General features: G+C 39.3%; 1 protein-coding gene across 2 annotated transcripts in view; it reads right to left on the bottom strand.

Annotated features, from left to right (window-relative positions):
• Positions 1–26,257, bottom strand: part of B3GNTL1 (UDP-GlcNAc:betaGal beta-1,3-N-acetylglucosaminyltransferase like 1) — a 106,855-nt gene that overhangs the window by 24,273 nt on the left and 56,325 nt on the right. For both annotated transcript variants that reach the window (XM_059485608.1, XM_059485609.1), the window contains one exon: positions 7,260–7,355. In XM_059485608.1, coding sequence (XP_059341591.1) covers positions 7,260–7,355 — 96 coding nt within the window. The remainder of the gene's footprint in view (positions 1–7,259; positions 7,356–26,257) is intronic.

Raw genomic sequence — 26,257 nt, 5'->3', positions numbered from 1 at the left:
AACATTTTCCACTTAAAAATCAGAGAATCTTCATGCAAGTGATGCAGTCAGAAGGGCAATTACATGGCTCATAGCAGTCATTTCCATTTTTCCATTTCCATTTTCCATTTCCATATGAAAGCATAAATCCACCTCTAAAGTCCTCCACAGAAGGTAAAAGAAGTAGTGTTTATTTTTATTTTGCAAAGCTATAACTTCTTGAAATACTAGAACATTTCATTTTTTCATGTTTAAGTACAGATATTTCTTCCCTGCAATACAGTGTTTAAAAGGTCACATGTTTTTTACCAGACTAAAAAGCTCCCTTTTATAAAACCAGGTGGGTCAAAGAAAACATTTTAGTGTAGCAACAACAAAAGGATGAAAGATAAAATGACAAAATTTTACAGGAAAAGAAGTTGGAGAGATTGAAATAAAGTTTTTTCTGTAGACAGTATGACACATATGAATAACCAGGTCATAAACCTCAACCTCTATTTCAACACAGAAAAATAATAAGAGTACAAGTTAAAAAAAAATATTAATTGAAATTTTCCCCTATTACTACAGCCTCTGAGTTTCTTCCATAATTAAGAAAATGAGATTCTCTAATTAAAGTGCTGGACTGGCCCTCTAGTAATGAGAGCAATACAGTTCAGTGACTATTTCTCATCCTCACCAGGCAGAGGGGTGTGGGAGTGGAAGAGAAATGAGACAAAAACCTCTCTGAACCCTGGAAAACAACTCCAGAGCACTCAGCTGAACATGTGAATCCTGAACCCAGTCAAGCTCTGGACTCTGCAGCTCCTGCCCTCACCCAGGTTCATGTGTGACACAGATTGGAATTCCCACATTCTGGATTAAATGGATTCCATTCACTAAGCAGCTCATCTGCAGCTATTGGCATTTGTAGACATTTGTCTGACTTCTGCTTTAAGAGCTGCAATGCAGAAGAAAACTTTTAGACCACTTGATACAATTTGTGCTTTATGTGCACCTACTTTGAAAGCCACAAAAGAAATCTGGGGGAAGCTGGAGTGGCAGCCAGCAACCACAGTCACCAAGAATACAAGAAAAACACAAAATCAATTTCTTTCCATTTATCTTGTAGCCCTTTCTATATTTTCCTTATTGTGGACTTGAAGGGAAATACTGAGCCAGCAGAAAAGTTCAAACCTTTTTTCTGGTCACACACAGCCATGTCTCAGGGCACAAGTGCAGCAGATATCAGCTTGCTGCAGGAGCCAGATTTTGATTTTGATCTATAATTATGTCGCATCTCAGCAATTCCTTCTCTTTTGGACAAGCATTTACATTATTCAAGACAACTGTTAATATGTATATTAAAGAAGAGTTAGTGCAGAAGTAAAAGGATCTTTCAAAAAACGCTCTTTGGTTCCAAGGGCTCTTTTTCTTTCCTTTAAGTGGCAGAAATTCTGTGGAACAAAGTGCACTCAGGCCTAGGAAGGAGCAGGTGCTTTGCACTGCTCAGCAGTGGCCTCTCACATTACAAAGGAGCAGCACCGCCATGGATTTTTCAGAGGAAAATGTTGACTGTGTTATGGATCCTGCAGGGATGGGACTTCCTCGGGCTCTTGAGCGTGTAAGTTTGCTGCAACACAAGAGTTCCTTCCCAGCTGAGATCTATTATTGGATCCAGATGGCATTTTAAACACCAGGAATCTTTGTGAAACAGCACAGCTCTGAAAGAGAAAGCTGTTTAACCACTAAAGGGATATTTTAATGTATTTTTTGAAAATGAATATCCATAGCTAAAAGTATCAATTACTAACCCAGCATTTCAGCAATAGGCTACCACATCAATAGCTTTCAGCAAGAATAAATACAATTAAATTGCACAGTTTACATGTTACTGGACTACATGCAGAATTTTCCATATTACAGGCAAAACCCAACCCCACATCCTGTGCTACAAAAAGGCATAAACTAATTACAGCTCCCAGAGAAAAGCACAGCCTGCCCCTGCTCTGCTCTAACCAGCCAAATGCAAAATCATAGTTAATTTTTGCACATTCCCACTGAACAGGGGAAGGTTTCTACTGACCCAGTATTTTGGGCAGATACTGCTTGGTGTGCTGATGGTGGTACAGATAAGGAACTGATTTTTTTATACACCATGGGGTGTGTCAAGCAGAATCTGAGTTAAAGTAACTCCTCTTTCAGGGGTTAACTAAATTATCTATGAACTTTCTTGCTCATTGTTCTCACTCCTGCCAGCAAACTGGGCTCCAATTGCAGCCACCTCAACATTTTCCAAAGAGCTTCAAGCATCTCCCTACAAGCAAATCTGGCTACAACTCTTGCACCTCCACCATCAGTTAGGACGAGGAGCATCAGCAGGGATCTTTCCAGGGCAGAGCCTGGAGGTTTCCCTGAGGGGTTTATTACCTTCCCAGAGGGACCAACAGCAATTTTTGGAGGAGCTTTAATTCAAGTGATGCCCTGTGCAATGCTGTAACCATGAGCACCTGCTGAGGTCATGCAGAAATGACCAAGAGCAGCACTCCAGGCTGAAGGAACTTTCATTTGCTCGCTTGGACAGAAGCCACCATGGGGCTGTAGAGGAGCATACACAATATAAAAGCTGCCTTTTACTGCTAAACCAGAATCAATCTGTCCCAGCTTCCTCACCCATCCCTATCCAGCCTTGTCTCAGTCCCTGCCCTGTCCCAGCTCACAGGCACTCTGGCAGAGGTGGCAGATCTTTGTGAGCACAACCAGTGGAGATTTAGCTTGTGCAGAGAAGTCCGACTGGTGAAAATGGGAGATCTACCATTATTTCATGAATACAAGCACTTATAATAAACAGCAATGACAAATTAGACAGGAGAAGTGCATCAATCCACAGGGGAAAAAGCCTTCAGGTTTGAAAATGCTTGGTCCTCCCTTTTGGTCAGGGGCATCAAGGAAAACTAGGCTGCAACATTTTGAAAACCACTCAGCACCATCAGGGTAATTGTTGGACAGAAAAAATCACTCTAATTCCTCAGAGGAGCCTAAAACTGGTGAGTGGGAAGAATTAAATAGCTATTAATAGCTTTTCTACAGGATTATCCAAGATATTCTTAAGTCTCCCTTTCTGCAGATCTGTCACTTCATTTCTTGGCTCTCATCCAAATGCCTTTCCATCATTTTGCCTTGATTACAGGACCCAGAGCCCATTAGGATTTATTTTATTGTTTAGGAAATAACAGGTTAAAGGAAACTCCAAAAGGTTGCTTTCATTCAAATGTCTTGGCACAGAGAAATGCAGTTAAACAAAGATGATGGGGAAGTCAAATGGAAGGGAGGTGGTAAATTGTAAATGATATTTAATAACAGACCAGCAGAAAATATAATTAGACATGGGGTATGGGGTGAATTTTCAAATAGCTCATAAAGTGTAATTAATCACAGGCTTCACCACTTTTTCTCTGCTGCTTTTTAGATCAAATATTGATCTCTGTTCAGCCTTAACTATATCAAGCCAAAAACAAACACAAAACCCCCAGTAGTGCCTGTATTTTATCCCAATTTTCCCCATAGCATCTTGATAGCTTATTTGACAGACTGAGAGTATTTTAATTCACATTCCAAAAAACCAAATTCCTACTTGGCCTTTTACCTCTCAGGCATTATTACAACCACTTGCCTTTCTGAATGGAATGACATTTGTGTGCTCTGGCAGGGAAACGTGGAAAATTGCATCAGTGGGTGCCTAACAGGCACATTTACCTCAGAGCTTTCCACATGGCCTACAGTCTCCTGTGCTCAAAAGGATATTTTGACACCTCCTCAGTTCGTGTTTTTTGTGACCTTTTATCGCAAAAATAGAATGAAACTGAGCTCCAGACACTTTGTTCAGAGTTTGTATTCAGACAGGCTGGTGCTTTACAATGCACGATTCCATCTGGGGCTCATTAAGAATAATTTTCCCCCTGTTTACACTTTGAGATTAGCTCAGAACTTTAAGGCTGTCACTCCATTTTCAGTTTTCATACACTTAAAAAGGAAGGATAAACACAGGGGTGACAGGAAATTTGGAAGCAAGTTGTGGTAAAATTCTAGAGAAAGAGACAAGTTTGGCACGTAACAGTTGTGATGTGGAGAGTAATTCTGCCTGGAGAGAGCCAAGAGTGCAATTTTCTACCCTTGCATGCAGGGCAGCAATGCTCATTTGTACAGCTCTCCTAGTACTCAGCATTTCTGTCTGACACATGAAAAAATAACTTTTCTTCACTAATAACAGGCATCTCATCTCCCACTGCACACAACTGGGGAGTTCCCCACTCTAACAGATGACACAGCTTTAAAACCTGCTTTTCACATTAGGCCAGAACATGGGCATTTTTCTCCCCAGCACAATTTTTTGTGATGCTTTTGGACACGGTTATTACTTTTTAACAATGGTGCTACTTATTGGGAGACACCAAAAACTGCAGCAGCAAAGCCACCCGTGGTAATGTCACGCACCAAGTGGCAAATGGGAGTTCTGAAGGGTTTAGGAAGTGCTGCTACTTTTTGCAATAAGGAAGTACTGCACTCTTTACCCACAATTGATTAAAAGATTATTTTCTTTCATTTTCCTAAAAAAAAAAAAGTTAAAAATATGGTTCATCATGTGACTCTTCTTCCAGCAGGGGATACTATTTGAAATGTAACTTTATAGGCTTGTGACCACTTCCATTGTATTATCTCAGTCTCAGAACACCATCAGAGCTTGCTAAAATCTTTTCAGTACTCCTGCTTTAATTATCATTCATCAGAGATGGCATAAATAATTTTAGTTAATTAATATATTTTTATTTTCATTAATTAATATATAAAACCTGTCAGGTTCTTACAGACTATTTATGAAGATTTTATTTTGTTTGGATCTAAAGGAATACACTTCCAACAACTGCAGATCTTAATCAGAAAGACCTTCATTAAAAAAAAAAAAAAAAGAAAAATGGAAAAACCTGTTTCACCTAAAGCCTGAATGTCTGGAGAGAGAAATATCTATCTGGAATGAAAAAAGGATTAAAAAAAGGTTTACACCATAGCACATCTATTTGTATTTGATCACTCCACCCACTCTGTTACCATCAACACCAAATCATAATTTCTCCCATGGAAGAATTACCCTCCATTCTTTCCTCAGCACTGAAATACGAAGAACAGGTGTTTGGATTTAATTTCAAATGAGAAATGCAGCTTTTTGGCAAGAAACAACTCAGCAAATGGAGAAGGCCAAAACATGGGGATTTGTTGGCCTGTTCTGTGTTTACTTTCAGCAATGTGACACTGGCAAGCCTCATTAATAAACACTGACTCAAAAATGGAGATGGAAGTGATCAGATTAATGCAGATCCTGGCTCAGGTCAGAACTTACAGGGATGAAAACCTTCAGCGTATCCTCAGCTCTGCTGATGCACAGAAACACTTCCTTTGCTTTAAAGGGATTCTTTTCAAACGAAAATGAACAAGTTAGAGCAATGTTAAATACTTTGTAACACTAAATGCTCAAGATTTAAGGCTTGATTTTGTGTCCTCTAAACCCACAGAAGACAAAGGTTTGAGTTCACTGCTTTGTTCAGGTCTGTCCTGTTTTTAGGGTATTTTTCTGAAGGTCTCTGCATCAGCCAGAGTCTGAGCTTGGGCATGTTGGACACCTCACAATAGGGACAAACAATAAGTTCAACTTATCACTGGTAGTTCTTCAAACTGAAAGGACATATCAAGCATTGTGGCTGAAAAATCATCAGGATTAAGATTGTCAGTGAATAACCAGTGGCATAGTTCCTACACAATTACACAGAGAGAGCAAAACAGAAAAAACCCAACTCATAAAAACAAAATAAGAAGGAAAAAAAGCCAAAATGAAAAGCAAAAAGCACAGAACAATAGTCTATTTAACTTAACCTCTTGAACTTTATCATTAGGCTTGCTGTTCTATTGTTGCTGCTGCTTTAACTTGCTTGCTTTCTTTCTGGAGCTTACTAACAACACTCAAGAAGTCAAACATCCTTCAAAGAGTGAAAATACAATGATAAGAAATAATAATAAAAAAGAAATAAAGAGCATGGGTCAGTAAATGTAGATTGTATTGGGAGCCAGGCACCATTCCCAGCTCTTCCACTCACCCACCACGTAATTAAGGGCAAATCTTTTCACTGCTCTAAACAATTCAGTTCTCTCTCTGCTGTCTCCTTATAATTATAATTTTTTGGCAGCCCAAAGAATAATATTTGTATATCCTCATACATACACACACATGTATATATATACACACACTGCATGGCACTGAAAGGCTTCATTTAAAAGCTATAAAAATAATAATAATAATCATCATCATCATCATCTGTTGTAGTTTAAATAATTAAATAGGAAATAGCCTTAGCAGATTTGTTTTAGAGTGCTAACAAATGAAAGCTTTAAAAAAAAAAATCAGAACCACCCATTTTAGCCCTAACATCTCAGCAAAACCACTGGAAGCCAAACCTCTCAGAACCAAACCACACAAAATGGATCCAAATGTGTTTAAATTAGATCTATTTGCCAACATATTTCAACTACCACAATAAATACTGCTAACAGACACCATGGATTTTATTCCACAAACACACTGATGAGCTTAAAGCAATCCAATTGAACTCATACAGGAAATTCATAAAGACAAAGAACACCTAACTGTCAGGGAAAAAACACTTCTGAGACCACAGGTATTGAATTTGTAACCTCTCAGCCCTGATCCTTGAGCAGAAGCTACTTAAAATCTTCCAAGAACAAGCACAAGAATTAAGATTGACAAGAGGACAGGTGGGTAAATGAGTTTTTGTGGTAATACTTTTATGGTCCTTCTTTTTCCCTCTCAGGGGAAAAGTACCTTAGGTGAAGGTACTTTTATCCCTCTGCCATTCTTCACCTTCCTTCCCTCCCAACTTCTTTCAGCAACCAACCTCACCCTGCTCAGAACCAAACTAAGGGCTCACCTGTTTTTAGCATCTATTCCAGGGACAAAGAGGAGCTTGGATGTCTGAAACTTTATTTTTTCCAGGTTTGCTGACACATCCAATAGATGTGTTACAATGTCAACTTCAGGTAGGTCCTTCCATCACCAGAGTTATTCCCAAACAACTTCAGTTGGTTGGAGACAGGGTTTTGTTTAAAAATTGTATGACCTAGGTGTTTTTAGAGCTATTTTCATCAACACCCTTTCCCTATTGCTCCTTAATAACAGGTGGAGGCTGAGAAACAAAGGGATGGCTCCTGGACTCCAGATCACCTGCACCACTCACCTTTCCACCCTCATCAAATCTCCCCACATGGAAAAACCACTCCCGAGAGCAGAACCAGGTTGGCATGATCACAGTGGGCCCATGGGAGGTGAACACCTAGGGGAAAAAGAGGGATAAAAATCCAGTCAGTTCGCAAAATACCAAACCCAGCAGCTGCTGAGGAACAAACAGACCTCACACATTCACCTGAAATTGTGCCTGTGCCTAAACTTCAGCAATTTCAAGCATGAGAAGAGCAAGTGCTGGAAATTTAGCAGGTTCTTAGTGTGTACCAGAATCCCCCAGGTGCCACAGCCCAGAAGGTGAGTCTGGTTCCTGCTTCAAATTCCATGGCCTTCTCTTCTCCCCCAAGCTGCAACACATGCAGAGTACTTAAAGAATTTTTCCAAATTTAGAGTATTTTACTGGAGCTGGCACTTGATCAATAATGATGATGTTAATGTGGAAATGAAGTAATTGAGAAGAATCACGGAAAGTTCAAGTTCTTAAACTGAACCCTGCAATTCCTGAGCATTGATTTTTTTTTCCATTTCATACTCCTTATACATATATTAAGTGTGAACTTTCACTGATCTTTTATTTCTGCCAAAGACACTTAAATCCTAATCAAGCTTGGACAAGTAAAATGCAATTTGTTATAAACATTACCTGAGTACTGTGGATTTGCTACCCAGGGGTACCTACAATTAAAGGTTTTTGGAAAGGAAGAGCTTTAAGTAGAGAAAAGGGAGTAACTATTAAGTTCATCTCTTCATTTGTGACAGCCAAGAACTGTACAAACGGGTCTTTGAAGCTTTAAACAAACTTGTTGCAAATACAACTGTGAAATAAGCCAGAATGTGGATGACAGGAGGTAAACTGGTTCTTTTTTTTTGCACAGGATGAAGTATCCAGGCAAAGAGGAGACTGAACCTGTCAAACACAAGGCGCAAAGTGAAGGCAGGAGCTTCCAGCAGAGACACAGGAACTGCAGAGCACACCCTGGGGCATGAAGAAAAACCAACTTCACAACTGCTGTCACTCAAATGACAGTGCTGATCTGCAAGCTGGCAATTTCATGTTTCAGTGGTAATATTAATATTCCTGTACATGTGAAGTTCTTAAACAGAGTGTACATTTGTCACATGCATCTCAGGATCTTAATTTTAATTGTGCTCCTCTTGATGTCAGCCTGAGGGAGTTCCACAAACTCTTATGTCTGGCCACTTCCATTTCCACAGATAAACATGGACTTAAAACCAAATAGAGACATTTAAATCAACTGTCCCAATTAATTAAATTAGAAATCCAAACAAAATGTGACAGCAAAATTCTCCCATTTTTCTTACAGGGTGAAGCACACAGCATGGCAGCCCCAGGAGCACAATGACAGAAATTCACTGTCCCTAAAGGCATCTTAGGGTGACTCATTTTCATCCAGACACTTCAATTCTAGCCTCTCATATTTAGTCAGAATAATCCTATCACCAAATGTGTCTTAACTCATCAGCAGGTTGCCCAGAGCTGAAATATTCCAGTTCAGAGGTGTTAAATGTAAAAATCTCCCCCCAAGAGTCAGTGGGAGCTGAAGGAGTCAAACCAAGCCCAGAAAAGCAGAGCAGCCTGATTATCAGCACATGGTTATTAGCTCCACATTAATTACAAGGGCAATTGAGTATGGCCTGAACCAAACAATGAGCAAACAGTAATCCCAAAAGAAAACAGCAGCAGGGAGAAAAGCCAGGCCAGAGGGCATTGCATTGAATCTCATTTCTGAAAGAAACGAAAACTTCAAAAGAAAGTCTTGAGCCCATGGGTACTTGTGAAATGTGTCTGGAGAGGCCAGAATGGCATTTCCTCAGAGCTGCCAGGTCCCTCAGGGATCAGGAATGCACTTCACCTCAGAGCTGGAGCTCCAAGCCATCAGCTGTGCTCATGTGCCAAGAGCATCCCTCCCAAACACCCCAGATAATGTGTTCAATGACACACACACTTCAGTGAAACCAGACAGAACAGACTATTTTATAATAAATAATTATATATTATTATTATTTTATAGTAAATCTTATTATAATGTTTATTATAATTACAACAAATCTATAATAAAATTGTTTTATTATACTTATATTTAATAAATATTAAATATATTAATATTTCTTATATTAGCTATATTATGACAATATAGTATAACACAAATAATAATTTTATTAATATTATTGTTATTGTTATTATGAAAAATTTAAGAGAAAACTTCGAAAAGGCACTGATGTTAACGCAGATGATGATTTTACAGCAGACCATCACACACTGCATACACTGATGTCTCTCCTAAAGCCAGCAGTGTTGTGTAGCTCACTGTCCATCTCAGCAGAGACACCAGAGGAGCAAACATGGGCAAAACAGAGACTGAAGATGCTACACATGATTTCAGATCTTATCCTTCAAGAAGGTTAAACCTGCACAGCACCTGATACTCAATGAATTGGCAAATAAACTTTTCCTACATGAACACACAGTGCAACATCAAAACTGACTTTAGGAAATTTATTTGTGCTCCTGTCACAAAGGACAAATTCACACTACCTTGCTCCTTCCTATGTAAGAATAACTTTTGTGAAGCTGAATTCTCTTTGTTGCTGTTGTTAGTTTGGTCTTCAGCTGAATCTCCCGATCCAACAAACCAGAAATCAGCAGGAGGATGTAGGAAAACAGGGCACCAAGCAGAGAGAACAAAACCCTTCTTAGCAGCAGTAGAGATGATCCAGAAATAAGCTTTAACCTGATAAAACTGCTAGAAATCTACATGTACACCACATTTACATTAATGAAGAGCTCTCCCCCTCATCCTGCACACCCCAGTCACAACCCTGGCACTGTCCTGACCCCAGGACGGATCAGAGCACCACATCAGTAAAAAGCCATTATTTTCCTTGTTTCTAGTGTTAGTTTTCTACAGCCTTGGTTCTTGGAGTCAGTTCACTGTGGGGTCAGAGTAGCAGTACCACTGACACACTGGAGAGGGAAGGAAAAGCTTGGGAGAGGAAAACAAGCCCTCCCTTTCTGGTCACTGCCCACAGTTCATGAGTCCAGCTGAAACATAAAACTGCATCCTCTGAATACCCACTCTGAGGGGAGGAGAACTGGCCAGGAAAAACACTAACAACTGTTCTGAAACACTGAGGCATCTGCCAAACTTCTGAAAATCACCTTCCAGAGCTTTTGAAATTTTATCTTCAAGAGAAAAAAAAAAAATAAGCTCAACCTTCTGCACTTTGGAAATTCTATATTTCACCTTGGTTTAGTCTGATGGGAAAGTTTCCTCTGTATTTCTTTTTTGTCTATTCTTGTCATAAACTCTTGCCAAGGTGTTAAAAAATTGCCTTATTCTGTGACAAAAACTGCAACTTCTCACTTTGTGAGACTGACACTCCAGATTTTATCCATAAATCTTTTAGATTGCATGGACTGGAATGAGAGAACAAAGAGGACATGCTAGTCTTAACTTGACAATCAATCAAAAACAGAATTTGAATGATGGTGCCATCAACTATGTTTAGTTTTCTTGGAAATATCCTCCAACTGTGCTTAACAAATGTCTTGTGTCACCTTGGAACACCAGTGGTTTTCCAGACCTCCTTGAGGAATTAATTCAGTATTCTGAGAGCAGGTTGGACCTGTGAACCTTTCACACACAGCTGGGTTGAAAGATTAATGCTTATTAATAATACTTGTTATTAATTACAGAACACTGTACGCTGTTAAAAATCTAAATATTGAATATTTCATGTTAAAAATCAAAATATGAAGGTATAAATCTGTTCAGGGTTTGAATTCCTAAAGAACAGTGTTGTCATAACCTAACTAGAGTCCATCTCCCAATGATGGGCACAAATTCCTATTTCAGCATCTTATTTACAAAATCATTTAGAACTTTTATAACCAGCTGGGTTTATTCCAAGGATCAAGTAGCAAGTAATTGAACCTGGTTTGTTATTGTTCACTGTTTGGCTATCGAATTACATCCAAGTGTTACACAGATCCTCTGGAAATAAATCTAAAGAACACAAAGAGCTGATAAAGTGACTTTCATTGTTGTGTTTCAAAGCTGTCAGCAGCACATGGAACTCTGGTTCCCACTGATGCTCAGTGCAGATCATGCCAGCATTCAGTGCAAAATTTCAGTTCCAACACAGGGAAAGGCATTTGTGTGTTTACAGAAACTTCTCAAGGAAAGTTCTCTTTCCTGAAGCAGCAAATCAAAGTCTAACAGCAGTGATAAAAGCAGATATGCAGATGGTGAAACAACTTTATCACATCAGATATCATGCAGGACACACAGGGGAAACCAGGCAGCCCACAAAAGGAACAGATTCAATTTAATCACAGGCTTTCCAAAGCAAGGGGCTAATTCCCCAAAACACACCACACATTTAATTCCTCTCATGCTACAGGATTTTTCAAAATTATATCCACACAAATCAAGGATTAGACATATTCGTTGAGACAAATGAAGCTTTCTAATATCCACGGGCATACATTGCCACATTAGAAGGTAAAAAGAAAAGAAAATAAATCTCATGGGGAGGGCCACAGTGATTCTGTAAGCAGAGCACAGACTGAAGGGCATCACTCCTGACCTTGAAGCAATGATGTTAAAATACCTGAGCATTAATTCAGCAATAAATGTACCAAGACCTTGTTACTGGGGTGTACCAGGTTTACACCCAGAATCAGGTCTGTGTGTGTGTAGTGTGAGAGAAAAGGTACAGAGGGTAGGGAAGGGACAAAAACACTCTTCCTACTTCAAAAAAAGTATGGGCAGAGAGGATTTTTCAAAAGAAAATAACTACAATGAGCTTTATGAGGCTTTTAGGAAGCCAAGCAGCCAGTGTGGAATGGATTCCATGCAGTTGGTTTATATTGCACTGAACTGCTGTACCCTTTCCTGGGCTTGCAGAAATAACTGGAGTTATTTGTGTCACCTCATCACTGCAAGCTCTGAGAGCAGCTGAAAATCCTTCTCTAAGGAAGCTGGAATCCAGCACAGCAAAAAGCAGATTATTGAAACAAACCATACCTTGCCTCTCTGTGCAGAAAAGCTGGTGAATACACAATAATTCTGGTGCAGGCCTGACTGAAAATCAGTGGTATTTAGGATTGTAAATCCCAAACTCTACTAAGCAACAAAACTAATAAAAAAAAAGTAAGAGAATCCTGAGAGCTGCTAATGCCAGTGAAAGCAGAGAGCATTCAGCACCTCCAAGAAGGTATTCCTGCTCCTGGACAATTTATGACCTACAGCTCCCTGTGATTTCCTCTGGATTTGAAGCCTGAGCGAAGGCTGGAATGTCTCACAGAGCAGAGCCAGTGAGAGGAGCTGGGAGACGATGCTTTCTCTGAATGCAAAGGGCAGAGTAATGGGAGGAAAGCTGGAGAGAAAAGCTGAATTTTGCTGTAACAACCTCCCTGGTTCCTCACAGTTTATTGCACTTGCAGTACTTTTCACCAGGCCATCCACTTTCAGGAAAGTACAACAGTCCTCTTTACAGCTATGCAACATTATATCACAATATCAAATTTTTACAAATAACATTTCCCTACGTGAAATAAAATTTTCATACCAACTCTGTCACTGTCACATTTTCTGGAAAAATTCCTTTGCCAGGATTTCTCTCCTGGGAAGCTGAGACGCCTCAGAGAAAAAGGAAAACAATATTATCCCATTTCTTCTCCAGTGTTTTGCTGCTTTAAAATGTAGTAATTGCTTCATTAGTTGCATGTGAATTGTTTTTACTTATTAGGCAATTAAGGCCAGCTGTGTTGGACTCTCTGAGGAGAGAGTCAAGAGTTTTTCATTATTATCTTTTAACCTTCTGTCTATATCCTTTCTCTATTCTTTAGTATAGTTTAGTATGGTATTCTATAATGTAATGTAATGTAACATAACGTAATGTAATGTAATGTAATGTAATGTAATATAATAATAAATTAACCTTCTAAAAACATGGAGTCAAATTAATTTCCTCCCTTCAGTGGGGACCCCAGAAAGTACCACACAAGTGTCTGCAGTGAATCCACCCCCTGGAATGAAAACCAGGGTGTGTATCAGCCGGACATCACCTCCTCCTGCCATCTCTGCCTGCAGCAGAGCCCCACAAAGACAGAAATGTTGGGTAAAGACAGCACAGAGCATCTCAGAGTCTTTGTGGTCAGGATGACTCTGAGATGTGTTGGAGAGTCTCTTTTCTTAGCCCAGCAGCTGAAGAAGGAGTAAGGATTCTTCTGTTCTGGTTTTCAAGGTTGTTTCTTTGTTGTTATCTATAATATTCTTTCTTTGACTCACTGAGATTTGTCTTGCAAGTTGGTTTGTAGCACACTGCCCGCCCTTGGGGTGGAGTTGGCTTTTTATACTAAAAACTACGTGTACATTGTTTACAATAACTTCCCAATACCTATCACCTGTGTTAGACAGTCTGTCTCTAAACCAATCCAAAAGTGCCACCATCACTCAGAAGATGGAGGCCAACAAGAAGAAAGAAGAAGGACAAGGCACGCCCAAACCCCTCCATTTTGGCTTCTGAACCCCCATTCTAAAAACTCAAAATTCTGCTTTTCTATCTTGTAACAAACTAACTATCATTCTACTTAAACTTTCGTGGCTTGTGAATCTTCATATAAGGCTGGTAATTGTTTTTTCTAAGGGCTAGAATCGAAGGCACAGGTGTTTCTGACTCTGTGCCAAGGTCTCTGAGCTCCCTGTCAGGGTCTCGAGTCCTCCAGGGCAGCCAGAGGAACTTCTTGGGTTCTCACAAGAGCAGGCTGCTCTTTACCCAGGTTATTACATTTCCTTAAAATCTGCTGCTGAAAGCAAAACTGTTTACAAACTTGCTACAAGCAAATATATTAACTTCGGGTTTCTAGTCCAATTCCTATGGATTGAATTGGCTGTGCCTTTGCTTTTTGGGAGGCAGCTCCTGCCAGCCCCATTGTGTGGGATAATTGAGGGCCGACCACAGTGCTGAATATCTCTGCTTTGTAGCTGAATGGCCAAGAGCAAGCACCATTCTTCTGGACGTTTTTAGAGCTTTTCCCTTCTAATGACGATGAATTAACCTACTGCTGAAGCCAAAACAATAGCTGCATGCAAAGGAAACAGCCTGTATGATTTTAGCATGTCTTACAGCTTTTTTGTTTTGTTTCGTTGGGTTTTTTGTTTTTTTTTTTTTTTTTTTTTTTTTTTTTTAGTTTTTTTTTTTTTTTTTGGCTACTGAGTGGTCTTTACAAAAAGTTTCTCTAATTCTTGGAGGTTTTCCAGTATTTAGAGTCAAGTATTTACAATGGAAGAACGACTCCATGCAGGAAAATAAAGCATTCTGCACCAAGAGGTTGTCTTCTTGGCTTGCTGTTTGTGCTTAGGTTTTACTACAAAAGAAAGAAAATCTGCTTCAAGTCATATTGGCAGGTTCTAAATTGTGATTAGAACAAACAAGAAATCTGCTAAGAAACAACACTGACCAATGCTCATGCAAAATAAGTCAAAAAATTACCTTTCCATTTGACTTGTGGACATGCCATTTCGAATTTTCACAGGATGAAAACTGAATTTGTCTTTCATATTTGTGACTTAATAGATTTAACATTGATTTAATAGACTTAACTTACCTTAAATAGATTTAACATTTAACAGATGACAATATAGACATCAGAAGTGTGTCCCTGCATAGTGTGTAACTGTAAAATAAATCTATCCTGCTTTTAAAGTGCATGACGCTTGTCCACAATTAATAAACTTCCCTAAAATGTGCTGGCAAAGGGGAAAACAAATTCCCATTAAATGCAGCACACGAAACTCTTCTACATACCAGCTCTCAGAATTAATATTCAGCTGAAATGTGAGTAAACCTCCTGGCAAATCCCAGCTTCAGCAAATTTTAAAATGCAGGTATTTGGAGAGAGAAACATGAAATACTTCTGAGTGTTCAGGATTATCTGAGAGTGTAACAAATCCTTCATCCTAATGCTCACTGATTCTCTTTTTCAAATAAAAGCTCGTGCTATAAAAGTTTTATGCAACTTGGAAGTGGGGGACACATGACCTTCAGTTAAATGAAAGAAATACAAGCACCTTATAAACAAGCATCAAACTGCAGGGAAGGAGATCATTTTTGAATTTGAGAAGTTCAGCTGTGTGCTAATGTACATGCAAAAGACCCAAAGGAGAAATATTAAATATTCACGCAAACTCGCTGTATTTATTCCAATATAAATTATATTTATTTTGTGGGGTTTTTCTCCCCTATCAACTTTTACCCTTTAGAAAGGCAAGAGAGAAAATTTAGATCAGATCTTAAATTGCAGATTGTGATTATCTGATTAACAGCTGCGATAGTAGAATGTTTTCTTTAGGAAATCAAAGCAAACTTTAGCCTAAATCTCTCCCTCATGTCTTCCATCATATTGCAAGTCTTTGGGGAGTATCAAAGCACTAAATGCATTCCAGTGCCTTGAGAGTGTTTGATTTGAGTTCTGCAACCCTTCAAAACTGTGAATGGGAGAACAAGGCAAAGACAGAAAACAAAAATGTAATTTAGAAAAAGAAATGTCACTGCTAGTGCAGGAGCTGTAACAGCAGATTTTACAGGGGGGAAATTTAAGATCTCAGCTTTCTCTCATTTAAGATATTAGGTTAGATTAGATTTTTTTCTCTCATTTAAGATCTTAGCTTTTGCACACTGTCTCTAATCTTCTATCTCCCAATGAAATAGATACATACTGAGAGTAAAAACCCCATCACCTCAGCAACAGCTTTTACACACACACACACACACACACACACACACACACACACACACACACATTTTTGGTAATGAAAGGGACTCAATACATTCATCCAGAACCCAGTGGTCTCTTACAAGAATTTGTTTTTCAACAGTGCAGGAGACACAGCTGGAAAGACCTCAACCAACCCTGAGCATTTGCAGAGACAGAAATTAAGTGCCCATCAATCTGTAAAAGTCTGAGACAAAGCAGAGCTGAGAGCACTACAAAGCTTTCCCTCCTCCCTGCAGTCTCCTCGTTCAGCCTCCCTAATAATTTCTTGATGGCTTTAGATGTGGGATTTCATTTTGTAGGTTCTTCCCCTGCTTCCCAGCCAGAAACACGACCAACATTTCATTAATTTGTGACTGAGTGTAACCTCCAAACTCTCACAGCATGGGCAGCCTGAAGTCACACTGTACCTCTAGGTGTGCATCAACTAAAACTCATTCCTCAAATTCCTAAATTTTCAGTCCTAAAATTCTGAAATTCTGCCTGAACTTGGCATTTCCAGTCCCTGCTTTGGAGCAGTTACTGCTCAGAGAGTCATTTAATCTAACCAGCACATTAAATATTTTTATTACTTTTATTTTTAAATATTTTTAAAGAATTCAGGGGTAAGAAAGAAGCTAATTAACAGCTTCAGGTCTTCCAAGCAGAGGTTGGTGTGAATTATAAAGGCACACTGATAACTGTTGATTTATGTTGTACCACTGCACTGGCACAACATAAAATCAACAATAAGGAGGATTTGGGCCCAGGTTCAGCCCAAGGTGGAGATAAAAAGCAATCAGCCCTCTCCACAAGGGAGAATTTCTGCCATGGGGCAGCTGAACCCTGCAGAGTCTCTGGCAGCATCTCTAGTAATACAGAGGAGCTCCAGAGGGCTTTAAATTCGCCAGTTCACCTCTGAAGGGCCTGCCTGAGCCCCACGGAGCTGTGCATTCCTACAATCTCACTGTTATAATTATCCTCAAACTGATGGAATTCTTTTTCTCTTAAGATTAAATTAAATTTTTAAGAAATCACCTCTAAAAAAAATGGTTTTTGCACAAAACATTAATCTGGTAATAAGCAAAGTGCAGCTAAAATGATCAAAGAATTAAGAGGAATCCAGTTGTGCTACACATATGAAAAAGACTTTTTACATTCTTTTTTAAATACAATCTTATCCTGTTCTGCAGAAATATTCACACCAAAAAGAGAGTGGATATTTACTATATGACAGTAGATATCTACTATATAAGTAGGTACTTTCTATCAATAAATAGTAAGGGCATCTGCATTAAAGGGTCTTGCTATAATATCAGAGAAAAACTATTAATAACTATCTAAAGGAAACCAACTGAATCAGAAAAGAAAATGTTGATTTTTCATTTGCCAAGAAGCTGAAAATCAGTGGAGGAAGCAGATGCTACAATTGTACTTAATGCAATTTAAAACTGAAGAACAGAGCAGCAGTTTTGGCTGTGCTGGAACATGGCTGTAGCAGCAGCTGGGAAGGATCTGCTAAGCAGCTCCTGTGATTTATCTCTCTGAGAGCTCCATGGGTCACTCAACATAAACACCCTTGTTTGTCTCACACATCCTGCTAAAAATGATTAAGATTTAAATGAGGTTTCAGGTCTGTGAGCTACAAATTCTGAGAAAAGGTAGTGTAACACAAAAAAAAAAAAAAAAGGCACAATAACAATGTATCTTAAAAATACTGTGGTTAAAAATATTTAATAATAATTATTTCCCTGTCATTCCTTCATAGAATTTAGATTATTTGCCCCAAATTCCCTAGAATTAGAAACAAGAACTTTGTGTGTGCTGCTTGTTTATCACAGCGACAAACAACTACAGCTTTGAAACTCAAGTACAATGTCAGCATAAAAAAAAAGATCAAAAGGAGTAAAATCAGATTTCCCCATAGGGATTTATCCAACTTAGCTTTGTATTAAGTAAAATCAGTGTATCAACAATGAATTCCTATTTCTTATAAAATATATATTATAACTTCTTTTTGGAAATGAGAATCTCTGCACTTTCCAAAACTGCACTCCACAAGCTGATCCTACATAAAAACAAATCCTAGAACCAGATGGATCTGTGTAATGAAGTCCAAGTCCTAAAATCAGCAAAATCTCAGAAATAATCTTTTAATCTGATTCAGGAAACCATTCCATCAGCAGCATGTATGGCAGGCAAGCTGCTAATGTTCAAATATTTAGCCAGGTTGAGACATTTATGAACAGCAATTTTGCACACATGCACATGTGTTATTCTGCCCCAGAAAAACTGCTTTGAGAGTGGAAGGAGAAAAAAGCAGCTTTTTTTAAGGAAAAAGTTGATGAAAAATTATGAGCCTCTTGAAAAACAGGCTAATTCATCTATAAAAGAGATATTTATGTTGTGATGGTTACTCACATCATATCCACTAGCATCAAGTCATCTCTTCTAATTTGAATTCAGGAGAAGAGCAGCAAGCTGTGATCTCCCAAACTGGCTGAAGCATTTTAGCCAAACAGCCAATATCATGATAAAAACATCTTCTTAAAAAAAAACCCAACAAAACAACAACACCAGAAACTCCAAAACCCAAAAAGAACACTAACAAAATAAAAACCCAAAACAAACAAACCCAAAATAACCCTGCAAACAAACAAAACAACAACAAAAAAGCCACAAAAAACCCCCACCAAACTTAAAACAACTTTAAATACTGCCAAATACTCCCAAGAGATGATAAAATTAAATAGATTTAATGCCTTCAGGACTTGTAAATTCAACTAAAACTGTAAAAATGACACCCACTGGGCTTTGAAAGCCTGTCTGTGTTGGTGTAGGGATGGTCACTGAGGAATCAGCCACAGAAGAGGAATTTCAGCTCTGGTCTCAAACCTCCAAACTCAGCAACACCATTCCTAAAGAGAAAAAATACAAAATACTGCCTGGCAAGTCCTTCTTGCCAATGCAAATGAAGAGGAGACATTGCCACTTTAATTCTCATGGAAAGTTGTCCTGCTCAGCCAAAATTTCAATTTGTTTTCCTACTTCAGTGAAACATGAGCAAACTTAATTTTAGGAGGATGTAGAGAACATGATGCTCTGATTTTTTGCTGCTGTTTGTGCTGTAAAATGCCATGGGGATGAGAAATAAAATACCCTCAGGCTGATCAGAACCTCCCTCGCATTTCAGAGATCCCAGCAGCAGAGGAGCAGAGGGAAGAATTTCCATGGTCCATCCACACAATTTTGGTGCTTCCCTGCACCAGGAGTGCCAAGATTTCAGCACTGCAGCAAGTGTGACACTTCAAGCACTTGAATGTGAATTGGGCTGTTTATAAAAACCTCTTCCCTTCACTTCCAAGGGGAACTTCTCACATGTTTCATGCTGTACCACGATGCTGTGTTTATACCAGCTGCCACTTAGGAAAGACATAAACCAGGTTTATATACAGTATCTGCAAACTGTAAAGTTAGAAGTGTTACCAAGCAGCTGGACAGTGTTTTAGTTCAATGGGAGATGGTTCTGTTTCCACTTATATCAGTGAAAATCTGGACTACCTTCGCTGACTTCAGTGGAATTGCTGCATCCAGTGCACATGGGATGGGATATTTGTATTTCTGATCCATCCTAGACCTCTGCTGCACCTACAGGATCCCTGCAGGCAGGCAGAGGAGCTCTGGGAGGGGAGGAGGTGCATTAGGCACCCCCTAAACCACATCACGGAGTCAACAACATTAATTCATCACTGGGATAAAGCTCATTGCCACCACACCCAGAACAGAAACATTTCTGCTGCAATGGCCTGCCCAAAGCCCAAATCATTTGGACATCAAGACCTTACCTGAACATTTTTAAGGAATTATAAATATTTTAAAGCACAGCTGCAATTTAAAAAATCCCATTTTTATACACACTGAGCAAAATAGAATAAATACACTGCTTGAGCTGGAGCAGACCTACAAAGATCCTCCACTGCCTGAACACTTCAGGGCTGACCAAGTTAAAAAATGGTTTTTAGGACACTGTCCAAATCTCTTCAACACTGACACACTCAGAGGATTGACCACCACTTTGAGAAGCTTGGTCAAAAAATAACAGCCACTTTTATTTTGTCACCATCAAAAGATGATTGGACAAGTTTTACTCAGCCTCATCATATTACTTTGGATGTTTCAGTGACAGGCTGGGCTTATTCTCAGTTTCCAAGTTGTAAAGTTTCCAACTTGCAAGCTTTCAGCCTGGATAGATTTCTGCACATCCTCTCCCTTGGCTCATCCCTGCTAATTCCACTAGGCCCCCACTGCACATCCCAAACCATGTTCAAATATTTAGCCAGGTTGAGACATTTATGAACACTAATTTTGCTGCATGTGTGTTATTCTGCTCCAGAAAAATTGTTTTAAGATTAAAAGGAGAAAGAAAAAAAAAGCAGCATTTAAAGGAAAAAAGGGATGAAAAATGGTGAGACTTAAAAAATAGGCTAACCCTGATCCTGCCTGCTCCCACAGCAGTGGCACCATGGATGAGATGGCACTGGGAGCAGTTTGCCTCTCATGACACTCACAGTCAAATTCTCCAGACTTCCCTTCAGGTAACACAAAACAAACCAGACATCCTTTGAAGAAAAAGAAAAAGGATATAACAAGATCTTCAAGAAAAGAAAAAAAGAATAAAAGAAAAAAAAATGGAGAAGACTCAAAACTTCCTCTGCTGTCACAGCTGTTCTGGGCTTTGAATTCTGTTTAAATATTGTTCAGTCTAACAGTCAAACATTCAGAAGGACACACAGCATTTGCTGGGCAACAACCACCAGCCCTGGACTCTCTCATTTCTGCTGCACCCTGAGACCTCTCACCTCTTCACACAAATTGAAGTAAATAAACGAAAGGAAACTTTTAAGATCAGCGTCATGATCTAAGTATTTCTGGCAGAAGTACACTAATACAAGCTGTAATGCAATGGAATTAGTTAACGAAATTCTAGTTAAAATAAAAACATTTGTACCTTAAGGTGTTAGTTTGTCTTTGGAGCTACACAGAGCATTGTCAGGAGAGCTATAGTGATTTAAACCAGCTTATTCAAGTTAAAACCAGCATGCTTTCCCCCCTAACCCATGCTTCTGCTAATCATGGCACTTCACAGGAATTGCAAATTACTCCAGCTGTGGTAGTGGTTTAGAAAAAACTCAATGTTTTCTGCATTAAACTGTGTATAAATCAGAAGTGCTATCGAAGCAGAATGGGTACATTGAGAGAAGTTTCTTTTACACTGCAGTGTTTTAGCAGAGGGAACCAACTTTTAAATCTCAAATGAAGTTTTTCAGTGATGAACATTGATACAAAAATTTGCTTTTCAAGCATATTTAATTCCTTTCATTTTTGGTAAATATGTCTGGGTCAATGTTCTTTTTGAATCAAACAATGCATATTTTTGACAAGCTCAGTGTTTCACTCATTTTTCAGTTTTATCACCTGTTGTCACAATAGCCTTGTCATTCTATATTGTTCTAAACATAATTTCTTTTCTTTCTAAGACAGACTTACTATTGCTAAGACTAATAAGGTCAGTAATTGGTATTGTCCAATTCAACATAATTTCTCATTAGCCCGCTGCAAACTCAGGATACCCTCAGCACTGCAGCTGCTTCACAAATCCAGCCACGATTCTAAACATCAACATTTCAAACAGCAAAAGAATTTCCAATCCAAATCCATTTCATATTAAAAAACATAATCTTGTCAGGAATGTCCTTCGTGTTCTAAACATTTCCATTTAGCCAGAATAAACCATTCCCTGGACAAAACCAGGAAAGCAAGGCTTTCTAAAGCAGGAGAGAGTGGAAACATTTATGATGTATTTTTGAAGCTATTCCTGAGCATGCAGTTTTAAAACCAGTCTCAGCCAATCCAGATAATGTTTCCCAGCTCCTGGATGATCCCTCAGACAGCAAATGGACCCCACAGCTTTACAGTAATTGTGGAAATGCAGAAATGCATCCTCTGCTACTGTGTGGGCCTGGGCTCTAATTCATTTTCAACAGCTGGAGCAAAGCATTACTTTGCCATTTTTGCAGCTTTTCATAAACAGGAGGAATTGTCCTGAAAGCCACTGGCCCATGTCCCACAGCTCCAAGGCTGTGCAGCCCTCGTGCAAAACTGACCCTGGTGGCCACCAAGCCACTCTCACCTCCCTCCTCAGCAGGATGGGGGAGAAAACAAGATGGAAAGCTCATGGGTCAAGATAAAGGCAGTTTAATAAAAACAAAAAGTGAAGGCTGAGCATGGAAGCAAATTAAAAAATATCAAACAAGATTATTTATTATCCATATGCCAGTAGCAGGGAATGTTTGGCTGCTTCCTGGGGCCTCAGTACATAGAGAGGCTGCTGTGGAGAACAAATGCCTTAATAACCAATGTCCTCTTTCTTTCCTCTGGCTTTTATCACAGGATCACTGGGTTGGAAGAGACTTTCAAGATCATGAACCCAGCCCCAACAGCTCAACTAAACCGTGGCACCCAGTGCCACATCCAGGCTTTGTTAAACACATCCAGGGATGGGGACTCCACCACCTCCCCGGGCAGCCATTCCAGAACTTTATCACCCTTTCTGTAAAACACTTTTTCCTGATACCCAACCTGTATTTCCCTTGTTGCAGCTTGAGGCTGTGTGCTCTGGCTGTGTCAGTGCTGCTGCAGAAAGAGCCCAGCCCCAGCTGAGCACAGGCACCTTTCAGGGAGATGTCACTGAAGGTGCCACCACACTGCAGGAACATCCCTGGGCTCAGCCAAGGTTGGGTGTCCTGGCCATGTCCCCTCCCAGCCCTGCAGGAATTTGGGACCCCTGCTCAGCCCTGGCCAAAGGTTACGGTGTTCGCAGGGGTCTGAGCATGAGGGAAGAGATGAGGATCTGACTCCATGTTTCAGAAGACTGATTTATTATTTTATGATATATATTATATTAAAACTATACTAAAAGAATAGAAGAAAGGATTTCATCATGAGGCTAGCTAAGAATAGAATAGGAAAGAATGATAACAAAAGCTTGTGACTGAGCAGAGAGTCCAAGCCAGCTGACTGTGATTGGCCATTAATTACAAACAACCACATGAGACCAATCACAGATGCACCTGTTGCATTCCACAGCAGCAGATAATCATTGTTTACATTTTGTTCCTGAGGCCTCCCAGCTTCTCAGGAGGAAAAATCGTAAAGAAAGGATTTTTCATAAAAGATGTGCGTGACAGCCAAATCACTGCTGTGGTGCCCAAACCAGCCCAGCTATCAGAGCAGAACAGTGAGGAAAGGGAACTGCAGTCCAGCCAGACCCAGCACCTTGATTTGTACATGAAAAAACTTCTTAACCAAAGGGCAATGCTGCTCTGGTTCTGAGTGTTTGCAAATATTTGAAGGTATTTTGTTAGCAGCTAATGGCAGTGAAGAAAAGCATGACTACACATTCTGTCCTCAGTTAAGAGGAGTAAATGGCTTCCCCCTAAATTCAGCAAAAGACACAACATTGTGCTAAAAAACTCCATTAAATAACTCACATTCTGATGACAGATCACAAGTTTCTATACTGTAGGGAGAAAATACTTAAAAGAAAGGCTCTTGAAACTCACAGATTATTTATGTCACCCTTGAGCATTTCTCTCCAAGTCTCAAAATTAAGAGAAATTGTTAACACAATCTTCTGATCAAAGAGCATCACTGGGTAACAGAACATAAATTTTGCTTCTTGTGTTTGAAAAGGTAAAACATCAGTGTCCTCTGGGAAGATAAGAAAAATAATCACAAGAAGGATTACAAAAAAAAAGTCAAAGATTAAAGAAGACTAAAATCCAGCTCTGCTGGATATGCCCTCAGCCTCCTCTGCAGATGCCCCACACCAAAAATGCCCAAACACTGCCCAGGTGCAGGTGGCCAAAATCTCCTCAAGATGACAACTGTAGATGTTGACCTTTATCCAGCAAAACCAAATAAAACTGAAATTTCAGTATGGAACAGATAACTAAAGCAAAATGAGGAGAGATAAGGAGAGAAATGGAGCAGGGGAGAAGGGGGTGGAAATTAAAGCACCCTGTGAAAGGCCTTTGGGCAGCTCCCAAAAACTGTAGATAGGACTGAAAAATCTACAGGGCTGGGGACAGCAAGAAAAGCAATGGCTTGGCTTTGCTTCCTTTGATGCTTTAAGTAGAAAAACCTTCAGATTTTGCACGGGTAAAGAAATTAGAGTGTGACAAGAAATATCTGTTGCTTTCATCAGCTTGTCCCATCACAACAAAAGTTCAGAACACCCCAAATTTTGCCCATCTACACAACCCAAAGGAGGTGATGCTGTGTGTATGGCTAATACCTTTCAACATGTTCTAACACATAACTCCACACTCAAGTCTAATTCACATGAAGTCATTTTAAAGAAAACAAAAGTAACATGATACACCAATTTATTTTATAAATGTCTGCACTTACAGACTAAAACATGTGGATTTGTTTTAAATTTAATCTACACTGTTTAACTGATGAATTTCCTACATCCATCCTAAATTAGGCTACATCAAATAGAAACCTGTAAATACATTTTCTCACTCTTTGCCCAGCTGTAGATGCTATTAGAATACAGCAAAAATCTCCTTTAGAGATTTCATCCAATAGATGGAAGATGAAGAGAACAATTTCAATCATTAATCAAAAATTACTTCTTGCCATTAACATTTGCTCTTTTTGGTGTCACAGAAAGCAGAAGTTACAGAGGAGTAAAGTTTCTATTTATCTTTCCATAAACATTGCCTCTCAATGGAATCTGCTCCAAGGTTAAGGTCCAGCCTGGAATCGCCCCCTCCCCTGGATGGAGGAATTGGGATATTGGTCTGAAATCAGGGTCACAGTAGCTGCTTAGGAAGAGGTCCCAGAGGATGCACTTGCAGAGAATATAGATTTTAATATACCAAAATAAATCCAAGCAAACACAAAGCTTGTTCACAGTTCCGCCTCATTTCGTATTTGAATATGGACCACATGTTTGGGGATTAAGCTGGTGAACCCAATCTGTCTCTTGCAGGAAACAGCAATGAAACAACTGGGCTACAGAGCTGTCAATAATTTCATACAGACCAGCTGTGCACCAAGCTGAGCCCCAAACACAGCCCTTACTGCTGGAAGAACATCTTCTGTAACAAGAGCCTTACACACAGAACACACTGAACTGAACCAGTTCTCTTCCCACAGGGAGAAAAATCCTACACATTAATACTGCAGAGAGGACACCCACAAAAACACCCCTTCAATATCCCTTTTTCCATTTAATAGTTTATTTACTGGGATTTATTATATTTTATCACTTTGTTTAGAAAAGAAAATAAGCTGGGGAAATTGCACTTGTCCTTGCTACATTGACTTTATTGCTGCCCAAATGATGTTTCACCAGACAGCAAGCAGACCTCTAAGGAGAAAACAGCCTGCCAAATTCTAGAGTTACAGGTTAAAAACCAGACATGAGCAGCACAGGATCCATAAATCTCAGGCAGCACTAAATTGAACTGAAGTTTATTTTTCCTTTTGATCTCACTCAGCAGATTAACCAGGCTTTCCCAGTGATCAGTAACTAATACTTTAAAGAAAGATACACAGAAAAGCTGACAGTTTTTATAATTCATTTCCAATACTGATGCCTTTTTTTCAAGTCTTTTCAAGAGCTGATACTTGCACATGACTGCAGAGGTACACAGACAAGATGGATAGCAAATGCTGATGGGGAAAAAGGCCCCCATCACTTCCTGCCTTGCACTTCTAAGAAAGTAAATGTTAATGTTTTGAGTTATGTTAATGACTTAGTTAGTTGTGTTTTGTAAAAAGCTTCTGGGCAGTGACAGCTGGAGTGAGAGCCACAATCTTGTTTATGAGGAACAAACTTGTTAAATGAACTATACAAAGAAGCCAATGAAAGTCTCAGCTAGGAATCAGAACAGAGTGGGGGATATAACCACCTGTACAATTCAGACAGTTCCAACAGCCTGAAAGCAGACTACACTCACAAAGTGCTGAAAATGTGTCTTTTACACCATCAAAAGCTGATTTCTGGATATGCATTGTTTGAAGTTTCCCTGTAAAACTTGTCCTGGGCTCAGTTTCTCCAATCTCCTTAAAACTTGGACAAGAAAACTGCATTTTCTTGCAGTGGAGAAACCATTTGGTCCTTCAGATCACTTGAG

This window comes from Ammospiza nelsoni, chromosome 19, assembly GCF_027579445.1.
Source record: "Ammospiza nelsoni isolate bAmmNel1 chromosome 19, bAmmNel1.pri, whole genome shotgun sequence".
NCBI classification, from domain to species: domain Eukaryota; kingdom Metazoa; phylum Chordata; class Aves; order Passeriformes; family Passerellidae; genus Ammospiza; species Ammospiza nelsoni.
Note: the sequence above shows the minus strand (reverse complement) of the source record. Positions and strands in the feature narration are given on the sequence as shown.